This window comes from Athalia rosae, chromosome 4 (genome assembly GCF_917208135.1).
Source record: "Athalia rosae chromosome 4, iyAthRosa1.1, whole genome shotgun sequence".
NCBI lineage: Eukaryota > Metazoa > Arthropoda > Insecta > Hymenoptera > Athaliidae > Athalia > Athalia rosae.
Window position 1 is genome coordinate 8,959,970 of NC_064029.1, and position 25,769 is coordinate 8,985,738.

The 25,769-nt window shown below is 35.5% G+C and overlaps 3 protein-coding genes across 12 annotated transcripts in view; 1 reads left to right on the plus strand and 2 right to left on the minus strand.

Moving 5' to 3' along the window:
• The first annotated feature begins 2,262 nt into the window (after positions 1-2,262).
• Positions 2,263-4,992, plus strand: LOC105684397 (peptidylprolyl isomerase domain and WD repeat-containing protein 1). The gene is made up of 8 exons (XM_012397707.3): positions 2,263-2,540; positions 2,611-2,713; positions 2,826-3,022; positions 3,102-3,295; positions 3,440-3,777; positions 3,857-4,046; positions 4,124-4,699; positions 4,796-4,992. The coding sequence occupies exons 1-8, from the start codon at positions 2,447-2,449 to the stop codon at positions 4,937-4,939; spliced, it is 1,836 nt and encodes a 611-aa protein (XP_012253130.1). The 5' UTR covers positions 2,263-2,446; the 3' UTR covers positions 4,940-4,992.
• On the minus strand, positions 4,948-12,974 carry LOC105684382 (adenylate cyclase type 10-like). The gene is made up of 29 exons (XM_048653765.1): positions 12,834-12,974; positions 12,461-12,667; positions 12,094-12,369; positions 11,871-11,994; positions 11,666-11,814; positions 11,426-11,590; positions 11,138-11,384; positions 10,756-11,059; positions 10,553-10,680; positions 10,308-10,466; positions 10,119-10,224; positions 9,616-10,032; positions 9,434-9,525; positions 9,209-9,361; positions 9,067-9,154; positions 8,820-8,967; positions 8,609-8,749; positions 8,400-8,549; positions 8,238-8,319; positions 7,901-8,121; positions 7,475-7,833; positions 7,073-7,393; positions 6,853-6,989; positions 6,465-6,754; positions 6,200-6,398; positions 5,993-6,132; positions 5,784-5,898; positions 5,588-5,726; positions 4,948-5,241 (listed from the first exon to the last, which is right to left on the minus strand). The coding sequence occupies exons 1-29, from the start codon at positions 12,937-12,939 to the stop codon at positions 5,095-5,097; spliced, it is 5,310 nt and encodes a 1,769-aa protein (XP_048509722.1). The 5' UTR covers positions 12,940-12,974; the 3' UTR covers positions 4,948-5,094.
• Positions 12,975-13,075: 101 nt separating this feature from the next.
• The window catches only part of LOC105684420 (trichohyalin), a 52,527-nt gene continuing 39,833 nt past the window's right edge, over positions 13,076-25,769 (minus strand). For 8 of the 10 annotated variants that reach the window (XM_048654232.1, XM_020851445.2, XM_048654233.1 and 5 more), the window contains 10 exons: positions 25,590-25,729; positions 23,234-25,436; positions 22,281-22,538; positions 22,015-22,202; positions 21,885-21,942; positions 19,837-21,027; positions 19,590-19,750; positions 19,349-19,496; positions 19,070-19,236; positions 13,076-18,977 (listed from right to left, as the gene is read on the minus strand). In XM_048654232.1, coding sequence (XP_048510189.1) covers positions 18,932-18,977; positions 19,070-19,236; positions 19,349-19,496; positions 19,590-19,750; positions 19,837-21,027; positions 21,885-21,942; positions 22,015-22,202; positions 22,281-22,538; positions 23,234-25,436; positions 25,590-25,729 — 4,560 coding nt within the window. In that variant the 3' untranslated portion in view covers positions 13,076-18,931. Of the gene's footprint in view, positions 18,978-19,069; positions 19,237-19,348; positions 19,497-19,589; positions 19,751-19,836; positions 21,444-21,884; positions 21,943-22,014; positions 22,203-22,280; positions 22,539-23,233; positions 25,437-25,589; positions 25,730-25,769 lie in introns of those variants that run through there. The other 2 variants (XM_048654236.1, XM_012397735.3) reach the window with 1 other exon arrangement.

Genomic DNA, 25,769 nt, shown 5'->3' on the forward strand with positions numbered 1-25,769 from the left:
CGGTGGTACCTCTATTCCAAATAGGGTTGGTGTGAGCAACCTCGTCATTTGCAACGTCTAAACCTATATTTATATTTTAGTTTTACCTTACCTATGAGAAATCTAGGTGACTATCAAATGTTTATTTCAACCATATATTGGTATTACCTGGAATTATTATCTGCGGGCAGCTGAGATAGCTATGGATCAAAACAACCTCGCGCTAATGGAATACAGCATTATTATGTTAAAAAATAAAAATATTATATTATTTTAAACATATTCACGGGGCCACATTACACTATAAATATACTTTATACTTTATTAATTGAAAGTTTATGAAATGTTAACAAAAGTCTATGTTTCAATAAATCAAACAATGCATTCTTGTTTTGTAAGAAAAAACTTTGAAGTTTATTCAAATACTCTCCTTTTTTTTATCTATGTTTATCTGAGTTTAATTGTCAAAATCATGCAGAACGAATTCGCTCGATTAATTGGAGAGGCAGATCGTACGGAAGCCCGGTGGGGACATTGAACTGACAGTCTGTATTGATGTTCCCAATTGTATCAGCGTCGGTATACACTATCGGCGTAACTATACGATACAAAAAAATATTCTAAAACATACTTAATAACATTATTTACGTTCATGGATAATCAATGTTAGAGATGAGATCTTTTAGATACAACAATAGGGGGTATTGTCCTATGGAACAATCCTTGTGAAAGAGTCAAAGTTGTATGGATCAATTGGTGACTTTCGGCTTTACGATCAACAAACCTAAATATTAATTTAATTTTGTGAAGTTTGAATGTACATTGTTCAATTACACCTTTAAGCATTGCTATAAGTAAAGAATAATTATAAATATGAGTAATTCTGTAATAACATCCAATTTTCGGGGCCATAGTATCAACAATTGGAACCACCTGTAATGACGCGTTTCCAAACCAGCTTAAATGAGGTAGCGTCCTCAGCTCGATTTGACTTTTTTACCAAGTGGAACGAACGCCAGAAGTACAGATTGTAGAATATTTAATGAATCATATATTCTACATACTTTAATTGTAATGTAATAAATTATATATTCTACATTCTATACCAAGAGCCCATGCGAACTCCTAGCAGCTCAGCATTTCAAGTCCGGCGAAGTAGAATATAAATCATACAAATGGAAACCAAAAATAACATAACAGCATAGATATGACAACTGATACCTTATGATATAAGTCTTATATTATAATAAAGATTTAGAACTCGTTAATATTAGGTAGAGTCAAATTCACAGCGAGTTACTCAGAGATTAAGTGGATTAACTATGAGGTATTATTTCAACAGAAGCGCCATCAAGATTATAAATGGATAATCATCATCATCCATTCATTCTGATCATCTGTGATCAAATCACAGATTTATTCTCAATTTTTTCCTACTTATTTTCCATTTTTTCCAATTTTTTTCGGTTTTTTAATCAATTTTTCAATTAGCTCTTCTCTCCAAGGCCCTGAAGACGCCTAATGGTATGCAACTAAAGTTGAGCCATCCCCAATTTATTCCTAATTTTTTTCGAATTTTTTCCGATTATTTTTCAATTTTTTTGAATATTTTTCATTAGTGCCGGCCCTAGGTGGGTGCGGGTCTCTCAAATTGATCAACGGCCCTATTTTAGGCCCCGCCCCTTTTCTCTAAGCCCCGCCCATCGTAAGTACAGCTAGCGCCAGGTGGCGGAATTTTCGTGAACTAAAAGTCCAAGTTTCTTGCCCCTTGACGTCAGGCCATGTAATGCGGGTCGGACTGAAGATTGCATCAGTCAACGCAATACATCTCCGACCCGCATCACATGGCCTGACGTTAAGGGGCAAGAAACTTGGACTTTTAGTTCACGAAAATGCCGCCACGTGGCGCTAGCTGTACTTACGATGGGCGGGGCTTAGAGAAAAGGGGCGGGGCCTAAAATAGGGCCGTTGATCAATTTGAGAGACCCGCACCCACCTAGGGCCGGCACTACTGAAAAATATTCAAAAAAATCGAAAAATAATCGGAAAAAATTCGAAAAAAATTAGGAATAAATTGGGGATGGCTCAACTTTAGTTGCATACCATTAGGCGTCTTCAGGGCCTTGGAGAGAAGAGCTAATTGAAAAATTGGTTAAAAACCGAAAAAAATTGGAAAAAATGGAAAATAAGTAGGAAAAAATTGAGAATAAATCTGTGATTTGATCACAGATGATCAGAATGAATGGATGATGATGATTATCCATTTATAATCTTGATGGCGCTTTTGTTGAAATAATACCTCGTGACTACATTTGACGCTATAAATCTGCGTCAGGCGTCAGCATGAAATTGCAGCTCACCGTATAAACGCAGGAGTTGTGAGCGTTAGTCAATAAACAAGTATACCTGCGCTGATTAGTTTTCATTTACCATACAATAAAATTCAGAATAAACCGTATTTTCAACCATGTCGAAAAGAGAACATGGTGAAAGTGATGATTCGGATAATGAATGGGTTGGTCCTTTGCCATCGGAGGCGGCACAACCTAAAAAACGCAGAGGTAATGAATGCTTAACCTTAAATGGAACACTATCTTATTCAACGGTTTATTTCATTATTATTCTTCCCAGTTCTGGAGTACGAACAAGTCTACCTCGATAACTTACCTAGTTGCGAATGTTATGAGAAATCCTATATGCATAGAGATGTTATCACTCAAGTGCTAGTAACAAAGTGAGTACTAATATGCACATGAACCCTAAAACATGTATATTTACCATGGAGAGTTTTATGCGATTGTATCTTCGTTTCCAGCATCTGTATAATTTACTAATGAAATTTCTAGAACCAATTTTGTGATCACTGCAAGCTGTGATGGACATGTAAAGTTTTGGAAAAAGCAAGAAGAATTAATTGAGTTTGTTAAACACTTCCGAGCCCATTTGATGGCTATACAGTCCATGGCAGCAAGCTGCAATGGCAGTCTTATGTGCACCGTTAGTTTAGATAAAAGCATTAAAGTTTTTGACGTTGTTAATTTTGGTCAGTTTTTCTTTACATACATAAACTACAACAAAATCTAAAGCTACATTTTTACCTCAATATAATTGACAATTCACAGATATGATTAACATGATGCGATTGGACTTTGTACCAGCATGTGCTGAATGGATATATTCTCCTGGCGATGCAATACCTGCATTGGCAGTTTCGGATCAGGATTCTAACAAAATCTATATTTATGATGGACAAGGCACTAATATTCCTCTACATGTTTTTGAAAAGCTGCACACCAAGCCTGTAGTTGCGATGAGGGTAAAGATATCAATATGTTTTCTGTGACTGATAAACTAAACACTTTGAACTGGAATTGTGTTTTTCCAAATGTGCCAACTCGATAGTAGTGGATTAATTTTCTTAGATAGCTTTTACCTACACATTTAACGAATTCTTTTGCAGTACAATCCAGGTTTTCAAGCGTGCATATCTGTTGACAAAGCAGGGATCTTGGAATACTGGACTGGACCAAAAACGGAGTACAAATTTCCAAAGAGCGTGAAGTTTGAGTCAAAATTGGATACAGACTTATTCGAATTTGCAAAAAATAAAACGTACCCTTGCGGTTTGACAGTTTCTCCTGATGGCAAAAAATTCGCTACATTGAGTGGGGACCGGAAAGTTAGAGTGTTTCATTTTCTAACCGGGAAACTGTACCGAGTTTTTGATGAAACCCTGCAAAGGTTTACCGAGCTTCAACAAACCACCCAACAATTACCCAATATGGAATTTGGCCGTAGGTTTGTGAGCAATTTATTTACATGTTCCACTCACTTATTCCTTTTTTTTTGGGGTATTCATTGGGCGTTCTCACTTCAGGATGGCTGTTGAACGAGAGTTAGACAAGACCGAGGCAAACTTAGGAAATATAATATTTGACGAATCCGGATATATGATCATGTACAGTACGATGCTTGGCGTGAAATTAGTAAATTTGTTCACAAATCGTTGTGTTACAATAATGGGAAAGCCTGAGAATTTCAGGCCTATGCAACTCGCATTATTTCAGGTTGGCAAATTCGGATTCACATCATAGTTGTATTTCATGATGTAACTTGACTAATGATATTTTTGACTATTCCTTAGGGCAAGGCAAAGAAGACGACTGCTGCAGTAACGTTCGAGATGGAAGCTTCAGAAAATCCAACCATGGAATTGAACCGTCCAGACCCAACTCTATTTTGTACAGCGCATAAAAAGAATAGGTTCTACATGTTTACGCGTCGCGAGCCAGAGGACACGAAGAGTCAGGAGTGTGACAGAGATGTTTTCAATGAGAAACCATCAAAAGAAGATATTATCTCATCCACGGAAGCAACTAATATGCAGAAAATTTATGACGTCGCTATTCTCCACACAGCTCTTGGCGATATACATATTAGTCTGTTTGGCAAAGACGTTCCGAAAACAGTTGAAAACTTTTGTATGCATTCGAAGAATGGTTACTACAATGGTCATATATTTCACAGAGTTATTAAAGGGTTCATGATACAGACTGGGGACCCCACGGGCACAGGAACTGGTGGAGAAAGCATATGGGGTGGTGAATTTGAAGATGAATTCAGGTCACACTTAAAACATGATAGACCATACACGTTGAGCATGGCGAATGCTGGACCAAACTCAAACGGAAGCCAGTTTTTTATCACACTCACACCCACGGTAATTATTGTAAACTTTCAGTAAACAACATGACAAGGCAGTTTTTTTTTTGATCTACATAAAACTGGGATAGTAATTTGAAAACTCAATTTTCAGCCATGGCTCGATAACAAGCACACCGTTTTTGGTCGAGTGATCAAAGGAATGGAAGTTGTTCAAAACATTAGTCAAGTAAAAACGAACCCTAAAACTGATAAGCCATATGATGATATTCGAATTGTCAGTATCACAGTTAAGTAGTCTTTCTATTTAAGAATTAAGAACTCATACAATAAATTCATTAAATATTTCAATCTTATGTCATAATAACTCGATAATAATATACCTTCGTTCCTTGAAAGAGTACCGTTATGTCTACGGTTTCTGAGTGAGAAGTACTAAAAATTGGATTTATCCTAATGAGGATACCTTGGTAGCGGCAATGAGTATGGGACAGGTTTGCAAGTATTCATATCAACTTCATGCCAATCTAACGCACTATCAAGGGTGCAGTGCTCTTTCCAAAAGTCACGTTGAATCGCATTCATCGCACTAGTCCATACCTAAACCGATTAATTTGCTAACTAATTTCAAGATCACATTCGTAAATGTGTCGGTCGACTTTACGATTGTGAATAAAATCTTTAAAGATTTCCAATTCTAGATCTATTAGATCTAGTTTTTTCCGTCCAGTTGTCATTTTTTTTTTTTTGTATCGAGGGAGAACGATCTGCGTATGGTTCGTATTGGAGATCGCTGTCAGGTTCAAATGTCTCGAAACCCGCATGGTGAAAATTTATTAAATAGTTTCACCGTTGGTTTGAGTGAGTGAATATGTACTAGTGTGATCGTTAAGGGTTAACGTATTAAGAAAAACTTATCCAACCTTCTCAAAATAACGTGTGGTACCTGTGAACAGTGTGTGATCCACTGGAAAATGGATTTGTTCTGCTGGGCCAACCCGATCTTTTTCGATTTTTGCAACAGCTTCATTCCATTACGAGTTCGATTCCGAATCATGTTATAATAAGCTTTTAACAGGAGGTACCTGTAAAAAGTTTACTTCAGACGTAAATAATGGCTCGAGATCTAGCTGTACCATTACCTCGGTAATGCAATACACTTTGATTTGACTGCCTTATGTGTCTCTTTCATTAGTACACGGATTTCCGTATGCGTCATAGCATTGGCTTTTGCATTTTTAGTATCTAGCCTATGTACTAAAATAATCAGAGAAAAGAATTGATAGAAATATAAATCGAAAACAGGATTCCAAGTCAATCGCGTGATATAATATTTGTAAAACTCACTAACCGTACATTATGAGAAGTCCCTCAAGCTTTCTCAATGCTGTGAAACAAGGAATAGCAGAGAGATCGTCAGGATCGACAGATATTTTTTGAATTTTACTGCCCCAAACAGTCGCTGCCTCCCAATCATCATTTCTGATGCACCTATACCGGCATAGAAATAAATCCAACTGGCAGATGTGGTAAAAACCTTTTGTAATTAATTTCTCACCATAGCCACATATTAGTAAAATATCGATTTTCAGCCCCTGGATCACGAAGTGACATTATTGCACTTCCTACTTCCTGATAATATTGTTCGCATTTACGAAATGCCACAGTAGTGAGCCCACATTCCAATTGAAAGTCAAGACAAAGTGCATAGTACCAAGTTTTACCTGATCTGTCCACATCGTCATTTGCTATTGATTCTGCCACAAAAAATATCAAAAGTTTTGTCGGAATTGCATTCCAAAGAAATAATTCGAAAATATTACCCAATTCATGTAGCAATGTGGCCACATCACTGTACTGACACTTAGTAAGTAGTATGTGACATAATGTTGGAAGCAAAGTGAGTTTCAATGTCATTGCTCGAATGGTATTGCATATTTTTGTGGTTGTAAGACCAAGTTTTAGTGCCATATCCACTTTTCCTCTCATCCAACGTGAACAAAATATCACATAATATAATTCAGCTACTGCTTTCAACTCTTGCAACTCAACAGCATCTTCCTTCCGGCAGCAAACGTTTATTGCATGATTTTCCAATGCGGGTATGATACTTCTACAAATAGTCAAGATATTTTTTTTTACTCACATCCCAAATGTACTTTGAAAATACTGCTACTATCTGAATTAGACTTTTTAATTCGATCAAATTACTTGATATGAAAGCGATGTGCTGAAACAATCATGTGTGCATATGCAGTACAAAGTGCAAAAAAATCTTGGTCAGATTCGAGTGCTGCATTTAGACCCCATATTGCAGCTAAATGACAATGATACCACATTCCATTCACCTAGATCACGTCAAAAACAATACCTGGTCACGGGCTTCAACTTTATTTAATTACCATTACCGTATTGATATTTATTTCATCACCTTAAATAGTTCGAATAATTGTGCCAAGCAATTAGCTAGTTGATCGCTGAAATCAGCTGCATATCCTTCAGCAGTACCTACAGTGCAATTTCTCAGGCAATTGAACATGAGTTTTTGATATTCTAGATACATCTTAGCTTTCAATTTGTTTGCCAATACTGAAGTTGGAAAATTGTATCCAAGGCTTCTTATTGCTTTATACAAATAATCGAAGGCCTGCTTTATCTGGCCAGAAACCAGGCAGCATCTTCCGTGAAGAGTTTGAATTCTACCTTTCAAAAATGGCAGAGTTATTGCCTCGTCATCATCCAAGCCTTTCATCTGTATTGGCATTATGAATAATTGAATAAAAATTGCCAATTAAATAGAGAGTGAATAATAGTATACAAGTATTGTTTATACTTGATCTAAAATGACATCCCCATCATGAAGCAACTTTCTTGCCTGCGGAATATTGCAAGAAGAGAGAGAAACCTCAACAAATTCCAAAATTGCAATCAACATTTTATCTTTTCGCCCTAACGATACATAGAAGTATATCAAAATCAGGGATTGACAAATGTAGTGGTTACTTAAAAAAGCTGTACCTATACTCTGACAGTGATCCACAACTTGTGTATACATAGTCGCTAAAATCAAATTGCATTGGCACTCAGAAAAATCGACGTTCGAAAATGACCGGGTTGGGCTTTTATTAGCAGGTCTCCAAAATCCGAGGCAACCGGTACGAGATAAATTCTTAGACGCCATTGTTGTCATATCTGTACAGAAATAATGGTAGTTATTTGGTATATAAAAACATCTCTTGGTATACACGAATTAACATACCCAAATTTTCTACATGCTTTTCAACAGGAAAGTCGGCAAGTTGTTGAAGATAGTAGATAGTTTCATTTCTACTTTTTTTCTCACGTGGATCTTCATCATATCTCACACCTAACAATTTGACGAAGTGACCCCCGCCGCATGCGACGCAACGTCTTGTCTTCTGTTGCAGATACTTCAAAGCCTTGTCATGAATTTCAACTTTGTGATTCTCGGTGAGTAATCTTTGATAATTTTAATTGACTTTTTATAAGCCGAAAGCTTCCTTCGATTCATATCCGGTACTCCAGCAAAGATGATAATAATCTTTTTATACTCTTTTGAAACAATTTTTAAATACCTGTATAGAGTATCTCTGAACATTGATATCTTGAAACGCATCAAACCACAAGAAGCGTAATTGGGCAAGTCGGCACATGCTTCTAAATTGTCTCAAACAGAAACATATTCATTGTGAAAAATATTATGGATCTAAAATCCTTAGGCTGTGAACTAATTGTACCTGAAATAACAATCCCAGTGCAAGCACAGCGGATTCCCATATCATTATTTAAGCCCCTAAACTTTCTGATATAAAACACAGGGCCCGGACTTCGTTTAAAATCCCCCATGGCACAGCCGAGTATTTTCATTTCGAACAGTCTCTTAACAGCTATAAGCAAAATAATTTCGAAAATTAGAAAAATTCATTAACATCGCACCGGTGTTTACCTAATCCGATTTCTCTCTCGCTGGTACTTTCTAGCAGACATTCGAGCATGTTTCTATCAAATGTTTCTCCAAGAACTGCCGCTGATTTTAGAAGTAGCTGGTCGAGCGAAGACAACGAATCAAACATTTTTAATATAACAACTGAAAAACAAATTCTATTATTTTGTAGCTTTATCAGGATTTATTAATCTTTGTGCAATTTCATACGAACCATCCATTTTTATTTCGATCTCATTATCTTCGATGACAAAAGTAGGTGAAGTTACGCAAATTGTAATGTTCGATAGGGTCTCTATATCTTCTACTGAAGTTGAGATATCTCCTACTTTTTTATCAACGAAGAGGTTTCCCACGCTGTCCTATCATTATGATGTAGATAACAATGCAAAATTTTTTCTAATCAAAATAATTATTTTAAAGCTATTTCTTCGTATAATTTTCAAAATTCTAGAATTTACCCGGTATGAGGATTGATACATGGTCCATCCATCTGTACGAATATGCCCTGCGGTGCTGTCATACTTTCTTTTATGTTCTAAGGCTGGCCTGATTCAGAGAATTATATGAATTCAACCACATGAATACTAGCTGCTAAATTACCTTCGTATCATATCATCAGGAGGACACACCAGTCCTAGATGACGTAATTGGTTTTTATTCACTTTTTTCGTCACTAAGTCTCCGGACTGTACAAGGCATACCAAATAATTTACTATCCATCCAGGATTACCGGAACTCTTTTCTTGAATGACTCTGTGATATACATTGTAGTAATTATTTATGGTTCAATTTTTAAGATCTTATTGTTAGCTATCTTAAACCCACTTCTCTAGTTCTGCTGAGATTGCCTTTACTCCTAAAATTTGGCATGCAAGTCCTGCGTGGTACCACTTATCTAAACCAACTAAATCGATGACCTAGGAATTAGAATGCTGAATGGAGCGGTTTTTATCAACAGAAGTCATGTTTATAATTCTATAATTTTGTATATCTCACTGTAGTCATACCTCGGCTCTTTTTAAGACCTCATAAGGTATTGCAAATTCGGATGAAATTTTCTGTCCAAATGCCATAACAACGAATATCATATGTTCTTTCAATATCGTTGGCAATAGAGCAGCTGATTCCTGATCACTGTACTCAGCATCATCGATTATGATGACCCATTGGCATTTGAATGCATTACCTATTAGTTTGCTGAGAAGCTTCTGCATTATTTCTTTTTTTTCATTTTCGGGAAGGATGTTATACTTATGACTGATATCAAAATTTACGTTGAATACTTCATTAAGTGAGCAGAGCAAATGCGGGAAATGTATCTTTCCCATGTGCGTAATTATATTGTGTTCACGTTCCTTAGGTGTTGAAGATGCAGTAAAACCGAGGGGAATGGACAGCATTAGATGGATCAGTGTGTAAGGAGACTGTGAATTGAAAAGTTATCAATTAATTTCATGGAGCATTCTCGAAAAGATCAAATGCATAACACGATTAAATCAAGTAATAATACCTTGTAATCACTATAAATTAGGGATATGCGATTGCATGGTACTTTGGATGGTATATGCTGAACCATTTCATCGAGTAATCTAGTTTTTCCAGATCTTGGTTCACCCCTGAAAGGCAAATAGCTCACATAATTTCGAAACATAACTATGCTACACAGAGTTCATTTTTTTTTTTTTCAATTATTTCGAACCTTATCACTAGAACGTTCTGAGGGGTTTCTGTTCTAGTCCGACTTCTGCGCATATCCCGAGAATTTTTCTCACGTACTAACATCTGTATGAAAATGTTCAGCTCCTCTTCTCTTCCTAAGATTGGATACTCATTCATTGCTGTATCTGGTCTACCTGGTCTGTAAATTTGATAGCATTCGTTACGATTACTGCTCAGTGCACTTCCGTTTTGATTTTTTCTTTCAAACAATAATTAGCAATTTACCCTGTCTGTTCTAAGAATTCGTAAATTGGTCCGACGTTCGTTATACCTTTCAAATATTTAGGTTCTTGTAAAATGAAATGCCTCGCTTCCAAACGAGACCTGAGGAAACTATCCCGATCGCAAACAACCTGAAATTGTAATAATAAAATGTAAAAGTAGCGTGAGCAATGGCAGCATAATTGTATCAGGCATGTCCTTTCCACCTTATTAGGATAGGCACACATAAGTCTAGCTGCTTTATTAACAGCCATACCAATGACGGTATATTCCCTTCGCAGTATATGCCCAACTACTCCGCAATAAGTCATACCAGTTGTGACTCCAATTGCCACAGAATTGATATTTTTTCGCGCAGATAATATCGCATGAAGTTTAGCAGCGCAACGCAATCCTATTTGAGATTCGAGTTCATGTTTGTCACCACGTAGGCCAAATATACATAAGAACATTAAATCTTTGTCGAAGAGCGATGTCTTATTGACACAACCTTGCATACTATCAACAACTCTGTTGAGAAAATAATTTATCAGTGCTTTTCTTAATGCAAAACATACATACATATAGATCGTTTATTTTTATACTCACCCGCAAACGATTTTGTATGCAGTATCCACCAGATGAATTAATTTTTTTTGGCTAACGTTCGTTATCACATTAATAAACAGAATTACGATCTGACGCATCTCAGTAAGGTACTCTATGGGTTCATCCATTTCAACCGAATGAACTATCGGTCTCAACATATAGCACCGTAAGGCGTTCTTCATATGAGCCTTTGCCACTTTATTTACTTTTGGTCTTACTATGGCGTGATGTGTAGAAATTGTATTATCACTCCTAGTAACTTACATAAAAATAATCAATTACGCATACAGCTATAATCCACTTGCCAACGCCGATAGTCCTCCAGAGTATCACCCGTTAAATTCATAAGTACCGCAGCTGCGTCAGGTTCAGGAACTCTATCAGTAGTGCAACTATTGAATAGTGTTATATTTTGTTCATCTGAGGTGTTCACATCATGTTCTGATTCAACATCTGCAAGTATCAAAGTTTTATGTAACGATGCACTAATCAAGCCTGAGGATAATTAAAAAGTGCAGGCAAACAGACCCATTTTAGCGTATCTTTCGGTATCCGGTTCCCACATAACTGTTGAGGCCAGAAGCAATGTATGAATACCATCAGGTAATGATTCATGCACATAGTCATTTGGATTAGCCCATTGCCAGCTACTTGGTGCTACAATTATATCCCCGCCGCTGAAATTATTTTTAAATATTGCATTCGAAGTTGAGGATTAAATTCATCCTCTTACCGACACAATCCTTCAGCTGCTTTAACTTCCCAAACGGGGTTGCCTGTGATCATATAATAGGACATTGTTTCCGGATCTCCGATTGACGTAAAGAATATTTTTCCAGAAGCTATTGCTAGTTTAACTGTGGACGATAAATGTAATGTTTCACGTACGGTTTTCGGACCCATCAGATTTTGATCTTTTATTAAAACCATTAAATATGTATCACAAGTTAACAGACCTTTGAGAACTACACCTACGTCTGTATCAAAGCTACCAAAATGTTTTTGAATGATGCACGCGGTCTGCATGGCTTCTATAGCTATATCCCTCATTACAGTATCTTCTTGTACTTTCCACATTACGATGAAAGCATCTCCTGAAAATTTGAGAACATCTCCCTTGTGGGATAGTATTTCCTGAACCATTGCTCCAATATAGCTGTTAAGGGTTTCAGTCAGTTTAGAGGGACCACCTTGACCAGTTTTAGTATATTTTTCCGTGAGGTCTGTAAATCCTATAAGACACAGATCGATAGCTTATTTTCGTAGTAACACAGAAATCAAATTCAGTTTGGTGTACCGTCAAATAAATATCTTATGACGTACCGGAGACGTCACCTAACATTAATGTAGTGTAGTATTCTCTAGTGTGATAGTCATCAACGTGATCTAAAATTTCGTCAGGACACATCGAGGCAAATATTTTCGTATGATTCTCTATTTTAGTCGATGTTAGCAACCGAAGTTTCTTTTCTTTCAATTTTTGATGAGATGAATTGTTTTGCATGGATGTTCTATCCTTCTCAGGATGATCTGCAAATTGGTCGATTTACAACTTATTTTATAATTGGTATTTTGATGCCCACAAATGTGTCTACTTGTTATGATGCCAAGGGTACAAGTAATGTTGTTCTCTCAGTAATTCAACAGATAGAAAAATCAACCATAGTTCACAATTACGTTATAAATTATTACTTACTTTCATCGTCATCCAAACCAAGTTCTTTCAAAGACGTTGTGAAGTTTGAACGTCGATTGAGGATAGATTGCTTTGATTTTGCATCAGATATCCGTTTCTGTGACATAATGTTAACTTTTTAGGAATAAATCTTCTCAATATGTCACATTATACGCGAATATACATATGTAAAATAAAAGAAAGTTATGAACATTTGAATGTGTAACTCTATGCAAGGGATAAATAGAATTTCACCCGAGTAGTTCTCCATATAGTTACTCTTTTTATTACTTACAGCAAAGTATGTGTCTATTTCTCACTCAAAAGTGTTTGAAACTTACAATTACATCTCCACATATCGCAATTTTACGCTACAAACCACATATCGCATTACGTGTTTACACTTTTCAAGTTTATTTACTAATATTTGTTTAATTTCATTAACAGCATATTAAACTATGAAGTGCTTCTGCCACCGACGAGCTTACTATGTTAATATTTTGCGGTAGAAGAATTAGGTGTATCTTGTTTTTGTCAAAAAATAACAATTACGTTATCAGTTAAGTTTCAAAATAACATCTCCAGAAGATATGTCGCATTAAATTCATTCGAAAATCAATCAATCATGCAATCTCAAATCAAATATGTGGCACATTCGTAATATAATTGATATCCAAAGATTTATTACAACGCAATTATTTCACTTATATATGCAAACATTATTTGTTTTCTTTCAATTAATGTATTCTATTCAATTGAGAATATGACTTCTGTGTGATATTTGCTTATAGAATTTTCCGGATTAATTTTATTTATCAATATCGATTATTGATTATCATTCGAAAAGTAAACAGGTAACATGATTTATCAACCTTTCGTAAGATGATGGTTTATTGGTTTACATTGGCCCGTTAATGTATATGTATATAGAGGTACACAGAGAAATAGGATTTTCATTACTATAATAAACCTCATCCACAACAGACAATATGTTTATTATTATTTACTATCCAATGCTAATAGATCTATAAATGTGGCGGCCAAATTTATTGTGCCTGGCCCTCTACTTCATTGTGCTTGGAACTATGATCATCGCAATTTCTTTTGCTTTTTAATAACAGATTCAACTATTGAATAATTCTATAACATTTGCTATTAAATCTTCTGACTCGCTACAGCTGTAAATTGCTGCATTTAGTAACCGTGATGGGGTATTATTTCATACAATGAGTACGTATATCAGGTTTGGTAGAGCCATTGCATATTTTTTATTAACATTGCAAAGGTCTTTGAATTATGTAAAATGCAGAAAAGCTGAAGAAGAACACGTGAATTGCTCTCAGTGTACCGACCAAACACTCGAATTATTTTCTCATTTAATCAAAAAGACACACTCGACTATTCTTTTGTATTAACTTGTCATCAAGCAAGCTTAAATTATCGATGCAAATAGAGTGAATTTAATTGTAACGGCAAGAAAAATTGCACAGCTAAAATTGGCTGTATATTACGTATTTGAATCAATACTTTAATATGTAGATCCGTTTTGTACAATAGCTACTATACTGTAGGGTTGATGCAAAAATTCAAAAATGTTACATTTAAAAAACATATTCAGATGAATTGACGGGCCTGAGTATCAATGATGAAACTGTAGAAGATAATGAGTTATTTATAGAGAAATCCACGGTCTTTCTTTCTTCTGAATTTCATACATAAATTATTTATGTTATAACCATTTCAAGTTTTCTTTAAAGTGATGCAATTCTATTAATGCATAGAGTGAAAAAACAGGAACTAGATTTTGTTTCTAAAATTCGATATTCGCGGAAATGTTTCGTTTGAATTTTTGGGAATGATCGCACTTCCTCGCTGAATAGTTGGACACACGAATTGATGATATCGAAGATAATTTTTTGTTCAACAGTGAATACAACTTGGGTAGATGAAGATGCAAATTACAATAAACATGACTCGTTAATGGCACACAGCATGGCAGTTGCAACAATTCTTGTTTGCTTCATATTTTTTTTAAAGATTTAATTTCCTTAAATATCATAATAGGTAATACTTTTCAGATATATACATGAGTAAAATTGTATTGCGTTTTACGATAATTATTCAAAATACTTAATTTACTTAGATGCAATATATTCAAAGAATATAAAAAAGAAATATAAGAATAATAATAATGATAATGATCAATATTTAACAAGTACGCGGAGAGAATCAATAGCTAGTTCACAAAAATTCTTCTTTCTCGCGTGGATTGAAGACTTTTCAGAAATAATTTACAAGGTGCAATGAACTGAAAGCTCTGTTTTAAGCTAAATATTTCATATGAACGATAAACATTAAAAATTCAACTCGTAGTTAAACAATTACGATGATTCTGTCAACAAGGTAGATCGAGTTCTAGCCACTTGGCATTAATAATAACGGTTTTCAAACTGCATGTAGGTGATCCAAAGTTAACAAATGAGGAGGGGATAGAGATTCAATGCACTTATACTGGTATGACCATTAATGATTTTCTTCATATTACTTTTTCTGCCACGTGAAGCGATAGATAATTTTTTATTTTATATATTCCAAGACTTGACTTATTCAGCTAGTAAGTTCATTGCGAATTTTTAGTCAGTCGGACGCAAACTATCGCTGCTTATCGAGCAGATAATGCAATAGATTTTGCCCGACTATTAATGGGTACTTCAAAGTTTCAAACATGTTTTGTAGCATCAAAGTTCTGTGTTTAATTTCGTTCAATCTTTCTGTCTTCCTAACAAATAATCACAAAAAGGCAAAACAGTAATGAACACATGATCGACAGTCATGCCTAATTGATTATAGATACGTTAGCATATAGTTAATGATAACTTTTATTACTGTTTAAATATGATGTAACATGATGATATAGGCTTGATATGATGGCACATAGACTAAATTTTATACAACGTCTTACTAATAATTTTTATAATATCCTTTGCTTTTCACGTATAGCTTAAAAGTTAATTCTTTAATTTTCTGGTTTTCGTCTTTGGCTATAGCTATATTATATTTGTATACTGACGTGACAATCAAGGCAAGATTATAATACGATAAATTCTTATAAATCTGTAACTTACAATTAGGTCGATGGCATAGTCGCAACTTAGATAACATCCATAACATCATTACATATATTTCAACAAATCCACTAATTAAACTTATATCTTTACTGCTACAAATTTTGTGGCATGGAATAGGAAATATCGAGAATAAATTTATCAGAATATTCCTTCCTATTTTGTAAGGAAAAACTCTTTTAAACTTCATTATTTAAAAACAAATAGGCGTAGAGTTTCCGTATAAATTCAGGGACAGGTGTTCGTCTAGCTTTGAAGTGCTTGTGGACTATGATCGAATGAAAAAACGTTAATCTGAAGAATTGGATTTAATTCGTTAGTGCAAATATGCCATGAACGATTGTTGTAATTCAATATATTGATCCGGATCACAACATCATTAAAACTATAATGCAACATATCAACATTAAAATGATGTCGAATATTGTTCCTGCGATAGAGATGAAGTTACATGGAAGTTAATCATACAGCATGCGCATCGTTTTATTATTTTGCAATTACAAAAATTTTGAAACCACTGTCTCTAATTATGTTGTGAGTCTGGAACAAATTTTCAATGATTGGTAAATGGTTAACTATTTAGCTATTTTGAGTGTAACATGATTTAGACTGTATTTATTTCTGCTAATAACATTTCAATTATGACCTCTGATGGGGTTTTGTTTGATAGCATTTTTTTTTTCAATCTGCCAAATGGCATAATTAAACCGAATATGTTTCCTGCGGTGCATGAGAATCATTAATTAATACAGCACGCATCCTCGTTCATGTGGTTTGATGTTTCAATTCATGTTGTGACTAATCTTTACTACATAGAATTTATATTCATTAACATTATTGATTATAATTGCCTATATTAAGCTAAATATTTATAGAATAGACTTCCAAATTTGTAGTTATAAGGGTTCAGAAGATTCTTCATAGACGTTAGAATATTTGAGGACAGAAGAATTATTTACAATAGGTAGCGCTTCGGGTAATTCCTCTGTTTTACTGCAATTTTATAAACCAAGTCCGACCGGTATGAAGAAATAACGAAGCTCATTAAATTATTTCCTTCTTGGGAAAACTCATCTTCATGTTTTTATCATCGTCAATCTCTTAGACCATTTATTATTCGTTTTCACTCGATATTTTATAATTGTTTCTAGACTCCTTCATATTTATTACCCGAGCATTTATGACATGTGTCAGATGCGTACGAACAGTTATTATTGTCATCTTAAAACGATTCAGCACCTTCGTCCGATTTCAATTCTTCTTTATTCCCTTTTTTATTTAGTATGTTTTTTTTTTTTTTTTTTTTTTTTAATTTAATCCTTTTTTGCGGTGCTCCAAAAGAATTAAAGAATATTGCTTATATCATATTTAGAGTTCATATTATATATGGTAGTATTCAACGTCTAAGGAGTTTTGGACCCGTGACAAGAAATCCAAAAAATACAATTCAACTGATTACTAGTTTTACTTTTTCTCTCATTCTGCGTATACACGAAGAAGAATGAGCTGATTGGTATCACGCTGATTGCAGGTGATTTCCGGTAACAGACGGCTTAAATAGAAGATTTTATTTCACTCTATTGGGCGAATTACTCAACTCCTAATAATAACAATGTCAGTGGTAGTTAAATTATCAAATACTATTATCGTTAATGATTGTAAACCAATATTACAATGTCAAAAAGCTCTAGAGTTATCTGTACAAAAAGTAAAAAAATAAGAAGAAAAAAATTAAGCAAGTAACTTATGAGATTTTAAAAAATAACTGTAAAATTAAGTTTTCATCGTGGAAGCAAGTCATGCCTTTTTGATCCTGCCTACTTCACAGATTTTTGATTCGAATGAAGTAATGAAAATGAAACAAATCAATGTAACATGTAGCGAGCACCGAGCTCATTTGTAAATATGAAGAGTCATCTGTACTGAATCATTCCGTCTTAATACATATCATCAAATAACTATGAGGATTATGAATATATCTTATAGTTTTGAGGGAAGAAACTAATCTGTTTAAATTAATGTATTATTCATTGATCTATGTATGGGATATAATACAATGGATTTATTATACGTTGCGCACATAATTTGGCTTGATGTAATCTTTTTTTTTACAGTTCAATAAATCAAAAATTTACATTCAATCAACTACTATCTGCATTATAAACTAATTTGTGCATCTGGTGCAAAGCACGACCCTTTATAACAGGGACATCACACTATAATATTGGTTTCATGACTAGACCGAATTATGGATTAATGTAGGTTATTATAGAAGGCTTTTAAGAATCCTTCGTTTGAGTAATCAATACTGATCTGCATATGACGTAATGAATAATAATAATTCCATCCATACGATCGAAGTATTATTATCCTGCCTGAGGTCCTTTTTTTGGTAGCGTATAAAAATTAATTAATAGTGTACCACGGAATGAAGTACACTGGATATAGTTTTGCAAAGAAGCATATCACTTATTACCCATAAAGTTTGAATTTTTTCAGTTGTCTCCTAATCATTTTTTATGGTACGGATATCTTTATGTTACAGACTTTTATGTCAGAACTTTAATAATGTCTTTTAGTAACGTAAAATTACACAATGTTTTAAAACGATTTTATCGTGGATATTGTTTTTTCTTGCAATGCAAAACACTTAGCATGAGAATAACACTGTACTTTATTAGGTACTTTGATTTTCAGTATATTATGTCATAAATTGTGTATTAATTTTATTCGACATTTTTACTTCAACTCGTTCATAATAGTCAGTTTCTCGGACCGTCCGTGATGATATGAAGATGAAGATGGCTGACAGTTGATGTGATTGATGAAGTGAAGAATGTAGATGTAGATGTAGATGCAGGTGTTTAATGAATAATGTTGCATGATGACACATAGAGGTAAAAGTTCTACGCTAGATGTTCTAGAACTGTGCACATGACAACATCAAAGGAACGTTAGAGAAACAGTACGCAGGTGGTACTTATCTGTTCTATGTCATTTAAGGGTAGTTATTGCCTGAGCTCCCTGCTCGACTCCGACTCTGAAACAGCGGCATTGATTTGGTACTTTTCATCAGTTTATTATACATTTATCCATTACTTGGATTTAACGGACTTCATTATTTTGAGTTACCTATGATCATTTGTATTTCCATTTGTTTTCTGCTTTAAGCCTCCCAGAGCAATGTGTTGTTGACATTGCTCATCATCCTCGCTGTTCGATAGGTCAAGAATGTCTGTCAAGAATGGCGTTGTGTTCGGACTGGACGACTCGATCGATAGTGCTATACTTCGTTCATTCTGACAGGGATTACATGTACTTACTAAGTCTATTACTTTTATTTCACGATATGACCATTTTTTATTACTAACTATATTGCTCATAATCCACTTTAGAGTTCAGCATGCTTACCTCTTCCTTCAGTTTTTCTAACAATCTCGTTCTATCCGCTCTCAAATTATCTGCCTGTTCAGCTTGTTTCTCTGTTTTGATGCCGGATAATTCTAGTAGTGCTAAGTGTGCATCTTTTTCTGATACTGCAGCTTCCAAGGCTTCTCTTCTGAAGCAAAAAGGCAAACAAAAATTTTATCAAAAATTATTAAGCAGCATGAATTTTGTATGGTCTTCATTATTTATAAAACGAATTGCTTACTTCATATTGTGCAATTCTTCCAACTGCGTCGTCCTTTCCTCTGTAAGATTGTGAAGCTTTTTTTCGGATCTTTGTAATTTTGATAAAAGTGGTTTACAAGTAGGACATTTCACAGCGACAGATGTTTGGAGAGATGCTAATCGTTGTTCCAGTTTTTCAATCTAGAATTGAAGTTTGTCTTTAACGAATGTTCCAACATATTGTATGGATGTATAGATAAAAAGATTTAATATCTGTTAATACATACTCGTTGCATGCATGTTCGCTTTTGCATTTCCTCGTGCTTCAATTTTCGTTCCCCATCACTGGCTATGATTACACTTTCTCGAAGTGCTGTGCTCAATTCTTCAATCTTGTCTTGTTTTGCGCTCATCAGTTGATTTAGATGTTTTTCATTTTCTTCTTTTTGTCGAACGACATTGACTAGTTCTTCGATTTGTTCCAAATCCATTTGCTCACCAAACGCTCGTTCCAAAGAATCAATTTCATCTTCCAACTGCCCAATCCTCTCATCCCTAACTTTGATTTCCTCCTTTAGTACTCCTATATCTTCAGCTTCATATTCGCCAAGTTCTCTTTCCAATTCAGCCATCTGTTTTTGGAGCCGGGAGAGCTTATCTTGCCATTGAACAATTTCCTCTTCATACTCTTGGATGTTGTTGTCCTTTGTGGAAATTATGAGTTCCATTTCTGAGATTTTCTTTTTCATTTCTACTAAATTATCACATTTGTAACACTTAGCAGTCTCTGGAAGTTGTAAATTATCTTCTTCTGTTTTGGAAACATTTTCATCCTTTTCAGATATTTCTCTTTTGAGTTCCATTATTCGATTGTCCCTCACATCGTATTCTTTTCCATGAATATTTTGACCTCGACTAATTTCTTCAGAACACAAAAGCTGTTTTTCCAGAGAATTGATGAGTAGTTGCAATTGTTCTATCCTGTCTTCTCGATCTTTCAGTTTTTGTTTCAGAACATCTACGTTATGTTGTTTGACATAGTCTTCCAAATGTGTAACCATTTCTTCTAATTCCATTATTCTGGCCTTATTTACTCGTAGGTCCTTGTCTTCATTCTTATGTACGCGATTTTCGAGCTCTTGAATTCTGTGGTTTTTATTATTTATCTCCTGCTTCAAATCATGAAGATCTTTAACGTCGGGATTGTGCTTTAGAAAATCTTCAAACTCAGTAATGGCTTCTTCTAATTCTTCGATACGATTATTTCGACGTTCGATTTGAAGTTTTAATTCTTTTATACCGCTGGTATCTGAGTGATCCTTTAAAAAATTTTCTAACTCCATCACTTCACGCTCCAATTCCATGATTCGGCCATTTTTCTCATCAATATCTAGCTTCCAGTTAGTTGACTCTTCGTTATTGGGATAATTTAACGATGACTTGGAAGCAAGCTTATCACGAATCTTCATGCTTTGCACCTATGTCGTGTTTCGCAAGGAACGCACGAACAACAAATAAAAGAGCAACAGCGGAAAATAAAATATATGGACAACATAACGAAGATTTTTTTGGATGGCTTTAAACTTGTGCCATTGTAGTATACATCTCTATAGGACATATCAACAGTTTTCTTTAAATGTTTTATATATATATATATATATATACCGATATTATCATTATTATTATTAATATGTTAACAATGGTCGTAACTTTTCTTAAAATATCTGCTTCATATATTTTTTTAATTTTATTATTTTTATCGTTTAGTTTATGTTATTGATTAAGATTATAATGTCGTTATCGTTTATGAAAATTGTACTAAATAGAAAGGAGAAGGCATCTCCAACAAAAATCAACTTTAGAACAAACTTTTTAGGAAACCAGCAGGTCCCGCCTATTGTTTGGTAATTTCATCACGATCGAGTTTTTTTTTTATAAGAAATGAGGAATATAGCATTAATTGGCAAGTTTCATTTTTACAAGTTAGAGCCATCCAAAATATTAAAGCAGATAGAATATTTCGATAGAAAACAGTACATAAGAGTTGGTTCGGTAGTTTAGAATATACATCAAATGAATTTGCATGTGAAAATGAAAAACAAGATAAAAACAACGTTTGTGTGTGTAATGAGTTTAGTGTATAAATGTTATCCAGGATTGCATGAAAATACAAGAAAACAGCATATTAATTATGGTATTAATAAGAGTTCTTCTTCTTATAAGTTACTATTGAAATTGGCACTATCAATAATTATTAATATTTCTTATGATCATAGCAAATTGAGTTCACTGAATCTGATGAAATAGTAACATAATAGTAAGTAGAATCACTGACCTCTTGTTGCTGTGCACTTGCGGCTTGTTTTGCTTTTGCTTGTGCGACTCTTAGTGCTCTGAAATAAAAATGATCCATGTTTTATACTGGTTTTTCATTATGTGATACATTCTGATTGTTTATGGCTTACTCTTGTAGATCCCTGATTTGCTTCTCCTTTGAATTTTGTTCCTCTTGGGACATCTGAACAAGCTGTAACAGCCTTTCCATCTCAGTGGCACTGCGCCCAGAGTCCTCCTTAGCTTTTTCCAAATCTTTTTCAGTTTTTTCAAGAATCTTTTGCAGTTCTGCAACCCGTTTATCAGGAGACCCACCACTCTATAAAAGCAATGCCGTACATAGAAGGATTGTTCGTAAATCTGATCATGCAGCGATCTTGGGGAAAAGTTGACTCACCCTTTGCAATTGTTGCTCCAATTGGTCCATTTTTGCTTTACGCTTTTTGAGATCTTGGTCAAGGTTTTGGAGTGCCTTCTCTTTTTCTTCTACGCTTCTACTCTTCTGATCTATGGCTTTGATACGGTCTTCTAGTTGTTTCCGTTGTTCATCTATCTGCCTCTTCTGTTCATCCAAATGTTTACGATCCTGACTAAAGTCGGCGCCAGCTTTCGCTGCGCCAGCTTGGAGTTTCTTGTTCGCCTCGTGCAAATCCACCTGTACAAAAGGACGTTTGATGTCAATGTACCCAACGAATATGATAGAAATAGGATGCTGTCAGATCATGAAAAAATGAGCTTTTTTTTTCTTTATGTCCCACTAGACGAAGTGATATATGACAAATTACTGATAATGAATAATTTTAGTGCAAGATAAGACCCAGACAATCATTGATATAATAAGACATGCTACGCAGTAACCAAGGTGCTCCAACAGGATGCCGATGAATGACGAAGTGGCAAATAAACGTAATGGAAAATAAACAGAAAAATAAATTAAAATTGCTGACAAAATATAACCATCCTGCTAGAACAGTAATAATAGTAATAATATCAAAAATAGCAATTATAATTATGACACAATGAACATGACGTCGTTAATTGTATAACATAAACGATAAGTATAAATATAATATTACATATAGTAATGATAAATATAAATATAACATTTTGCATGGTAGTGTAGAAATGACGATGGTGTAGAAATGTAGAAATGCAGCATGCTGCTTGACATTGTATCGGTTTAACAACTAAGGCCGCTGGTTGAATGACGATTATGTATGAAGTAACTAAGGCTTCATGGAGATGATTTGGGCGACAACATAAAACTGTGCAACTTAGGCAAAGGCTGGCCGAGCAGTTCTGGACGCACAACGGACGCTGTTGCTGTTGGCAGGGCGGCATTTTTCTAACCTGGTTTTGTTTCAGCTGTTGACAAAGCATCTCTAGTTGAGTCTGGAAAAGTTCCCGTTCTGCGTTTGCTTGTTTCGTTTCTTCTTTAGCACGTTCAAGTTCCTTCCGCAGTCGGTCAGCCTCTTGTCCGGATTGCTGATTTTGTTGATTCTGTTGCGCTGTTTGAGCTTGTACGACAGAAGCCTGTTGCAAACTGGCTTGCATCTGTTGGATTTGCTGTTGCTGTGCATGAATCTGCCTCTCCATACCTTGAACACGTTTCTGTAGCTCAGAAGCTGTCCGTTCTGCATTGTCCGCTCTGTGTTTTTCTGTATCTACTAACTTGCGCCATTGCTCTAGCTGAGCCTCTGATTCTCCTCCTCTTGCAACTAATTGTTTCTGAAGTTCCTGAGCACGCTTTTCAGCTTGATCAGCTCGTTGTTTTTCTTTCGCTTGTGTTTGACCCAAGTTTTGAACTTGTTGCGTGAGTCGCTGAACTTCTCGCATTTGACTATCCAAAGCCTCTTTGGCAGCCTTGTCTGGTGTTTGAGAATGAGCACGTTGTTGTTGCAGCTGATGAAGCCTCCTAAGTTCTGTGAGTTCAGCTTCGCTTGTATTCAATTCTTGTTGGAAGTTCATTAACATGTCTTGGGATTTTTCTAGTTGAATTACCAACTGATCTCTTTCAACCTGCAATTGCTTGGCCTCTGCTTCCAACTTTTCTTTGATTTTCTCGATTTTCTCAGAATGTTTTTCTCTATTTTCCAAAATTGCTGCCATCTTGTCCCGTTCCCTCTGCACTTGTTGTAATTCGTGCTGGATTCTTGATAGTTCTTCGGCACCAGCTTGTTGCTGTTGGTGTTGACCTCTACGAAGATCTTGTCTCAAAGCTTCTCTTTCTTCATGTAGTCGTGTTAATTCTGCACTCAATCTATCGAGTTCTTTTTTGCTCGCCTCGTTATTTTCTTGATACTTGGCTAAGTGCATTTGAGACTTTTCCAGTTCTTTCGCTAATCGGCCTGCTTCAAGTTCAACCTGATCTCGGGCCACAATTGCTTTATCCAGACTGGCCCGAAGACGTTCTACTTCTATACTCGCGCTCTCTGATCTTGACTTCCCTTCGGTTTGCATAAGCCTTTCTAATCTAACAATTTCTACCCGTAATTTTTCATTGTCCGCCTCAAGAGCATCAGCTTTGGCTTTAAGTTTATCGTGCCTATCACGTATTTTTTCAGTCTCAATTTTAGCTCGCTCCATTTCAGCACGATTCTTTTCTTGTGCTGCTGTTACTTTCGCAGCTTCATCTCTGGAACGTTCTAACTGTAATTGGGTTTCATGAAGTTTTGCTTCCAATTGTTCAATAACGGATTGCGACCTCTTTATCTCGGCTTCCCGGCCCTCTAGTCTTTCGCGCAATTTCTCTACGTCCTGCTGTAGCCTACTACCTTCAGTTTGCCATTTTTCCTGCTCGAACTGGTATTTACCTCGTACACCTTCAGCACGTTCCAAATCCGCACGGAGCCGTGAAGCGTCCTGTTCAGCCTTTCTTGCCCTCTCCAACTCAAGTAGCGTCTTGTCCAAACGATCCCTCAGCCTCTCAACCTCCAGCTTCGCTCGTTCATGATCTTCTTTTTGACGTTCTTGATTTTCTTGATATTTACCAAACCTTGCAGCATACCTTTCCGACTCCTCCCTGGCCGCCTCTGCCTCACTACGTAGCCGCTCTGCTTCAGCCTGAGCTTTCCTGACTTCTGCCTGTTGCCTGTCGTGTTTTTCATACATTTTTTCAATTTCAAGCTGCATTCGAGCTAGTTCTTCCTGAGTCTTTTCAGTTGCAGCCTGTGCTTTAGCTAGTTGTGAATGAGCCCTTTCTAGTTCAAACGCTACTCGTTCGTTGTCTGCAACTAACTTCTCTCGTTCATTTTGGTGACGCCTAAGCTCGATTTGAGACTTTTCATAACGCTCGCGAACCATCTCTAGATCTACTGTTAGTCTGTCTAAATCTTCCTTTGACTTTTCTTCATGTTCTTTAGTGCGACCCAGTTGAAGGGCAGCTCGGTCGTACATTTCTTGAACACGGGCCAGTTCCTCCTGCGCTTTACGTGCTTCCTCACGACCTTTGGTAGCCAAAGTTTGTTGCTTTTCGACCTCTAGCTCCAAATGATCTTTGTCTGCCTCCATAACATCGATCTTATTTTGCAGACGATATACTTCACTTTGGGCCCTATTGGACAGACCAAGAAAATTTATTTGAAATCTCAATTTAACTCTGAATTGCAAGTGCGAAATAAGTTAAAGTCCAAAGAGAATCTTCGATTTACCTACTAAAATCATAGTCCAGGTAGCTAAATTGATATTATTGTGAAAAATTTATTACCTGTCGTATTTTTCGCGCATTTTTTCAAATTCTTTGCTGGCATTTTCTCGTTCCTCATAAGCTTTACTGGCTCCATACTGAGCCTTTTCAAATTTGTCTTTAAGAATCTCTATCTCAGTAAGCGCGTCGTCTCGTTCAAGCTGGAAATAGATAGATTTTATGAAAGCTATGAACCTTTGA

Excerpts from the sequence above, each read along its gene's own strand:
- LOC105684382 (XM_048653765.1), bottom strand. The coding sequence starts at position 12,939 with ATGTCACAGAAACGGATATCTGATGCAAAATCAAAGCAATCTATCCTC. Across the intron at positions 11,060-11,137 it reads GCATACAAAATCGTTTGCGG|AGTTGTTGATAGTATGCAAG; the intron begins GTGAGTATAAAA and ends TTTTCTCAACAG. Across the intron at positions 5,899-5,992 it reads GGGACTTCTCATAATGTACG|TACATAGGCTAGATACTAAA; the intron begins GTTAGTGAGTTT and ends TGATTATTTTAG.
- LOC105684397 (XM_012397707.3), top strand. The coding sequence starts at position 2,447 with ATGTCGAAAAGAGAACATGGTGAAAGTGATGATTCGGATAATGAATGG. Across the intron at positions 2,541-2,610 it reads ACAACCTAAAAAACGCAGAG|TTCTGGAGTACGAACAAGTC; the intron begins GTAATGAATGCT and ends TATTCTTCCCAG. Across the intron at positions 4,047-4,123 it reads TGCAACTCGCATTATTTCAG|GGCAAGGCAAAGAAGACGAC; the intron begins GTTGGCAAATTC and ends ACTATTCCTTAG.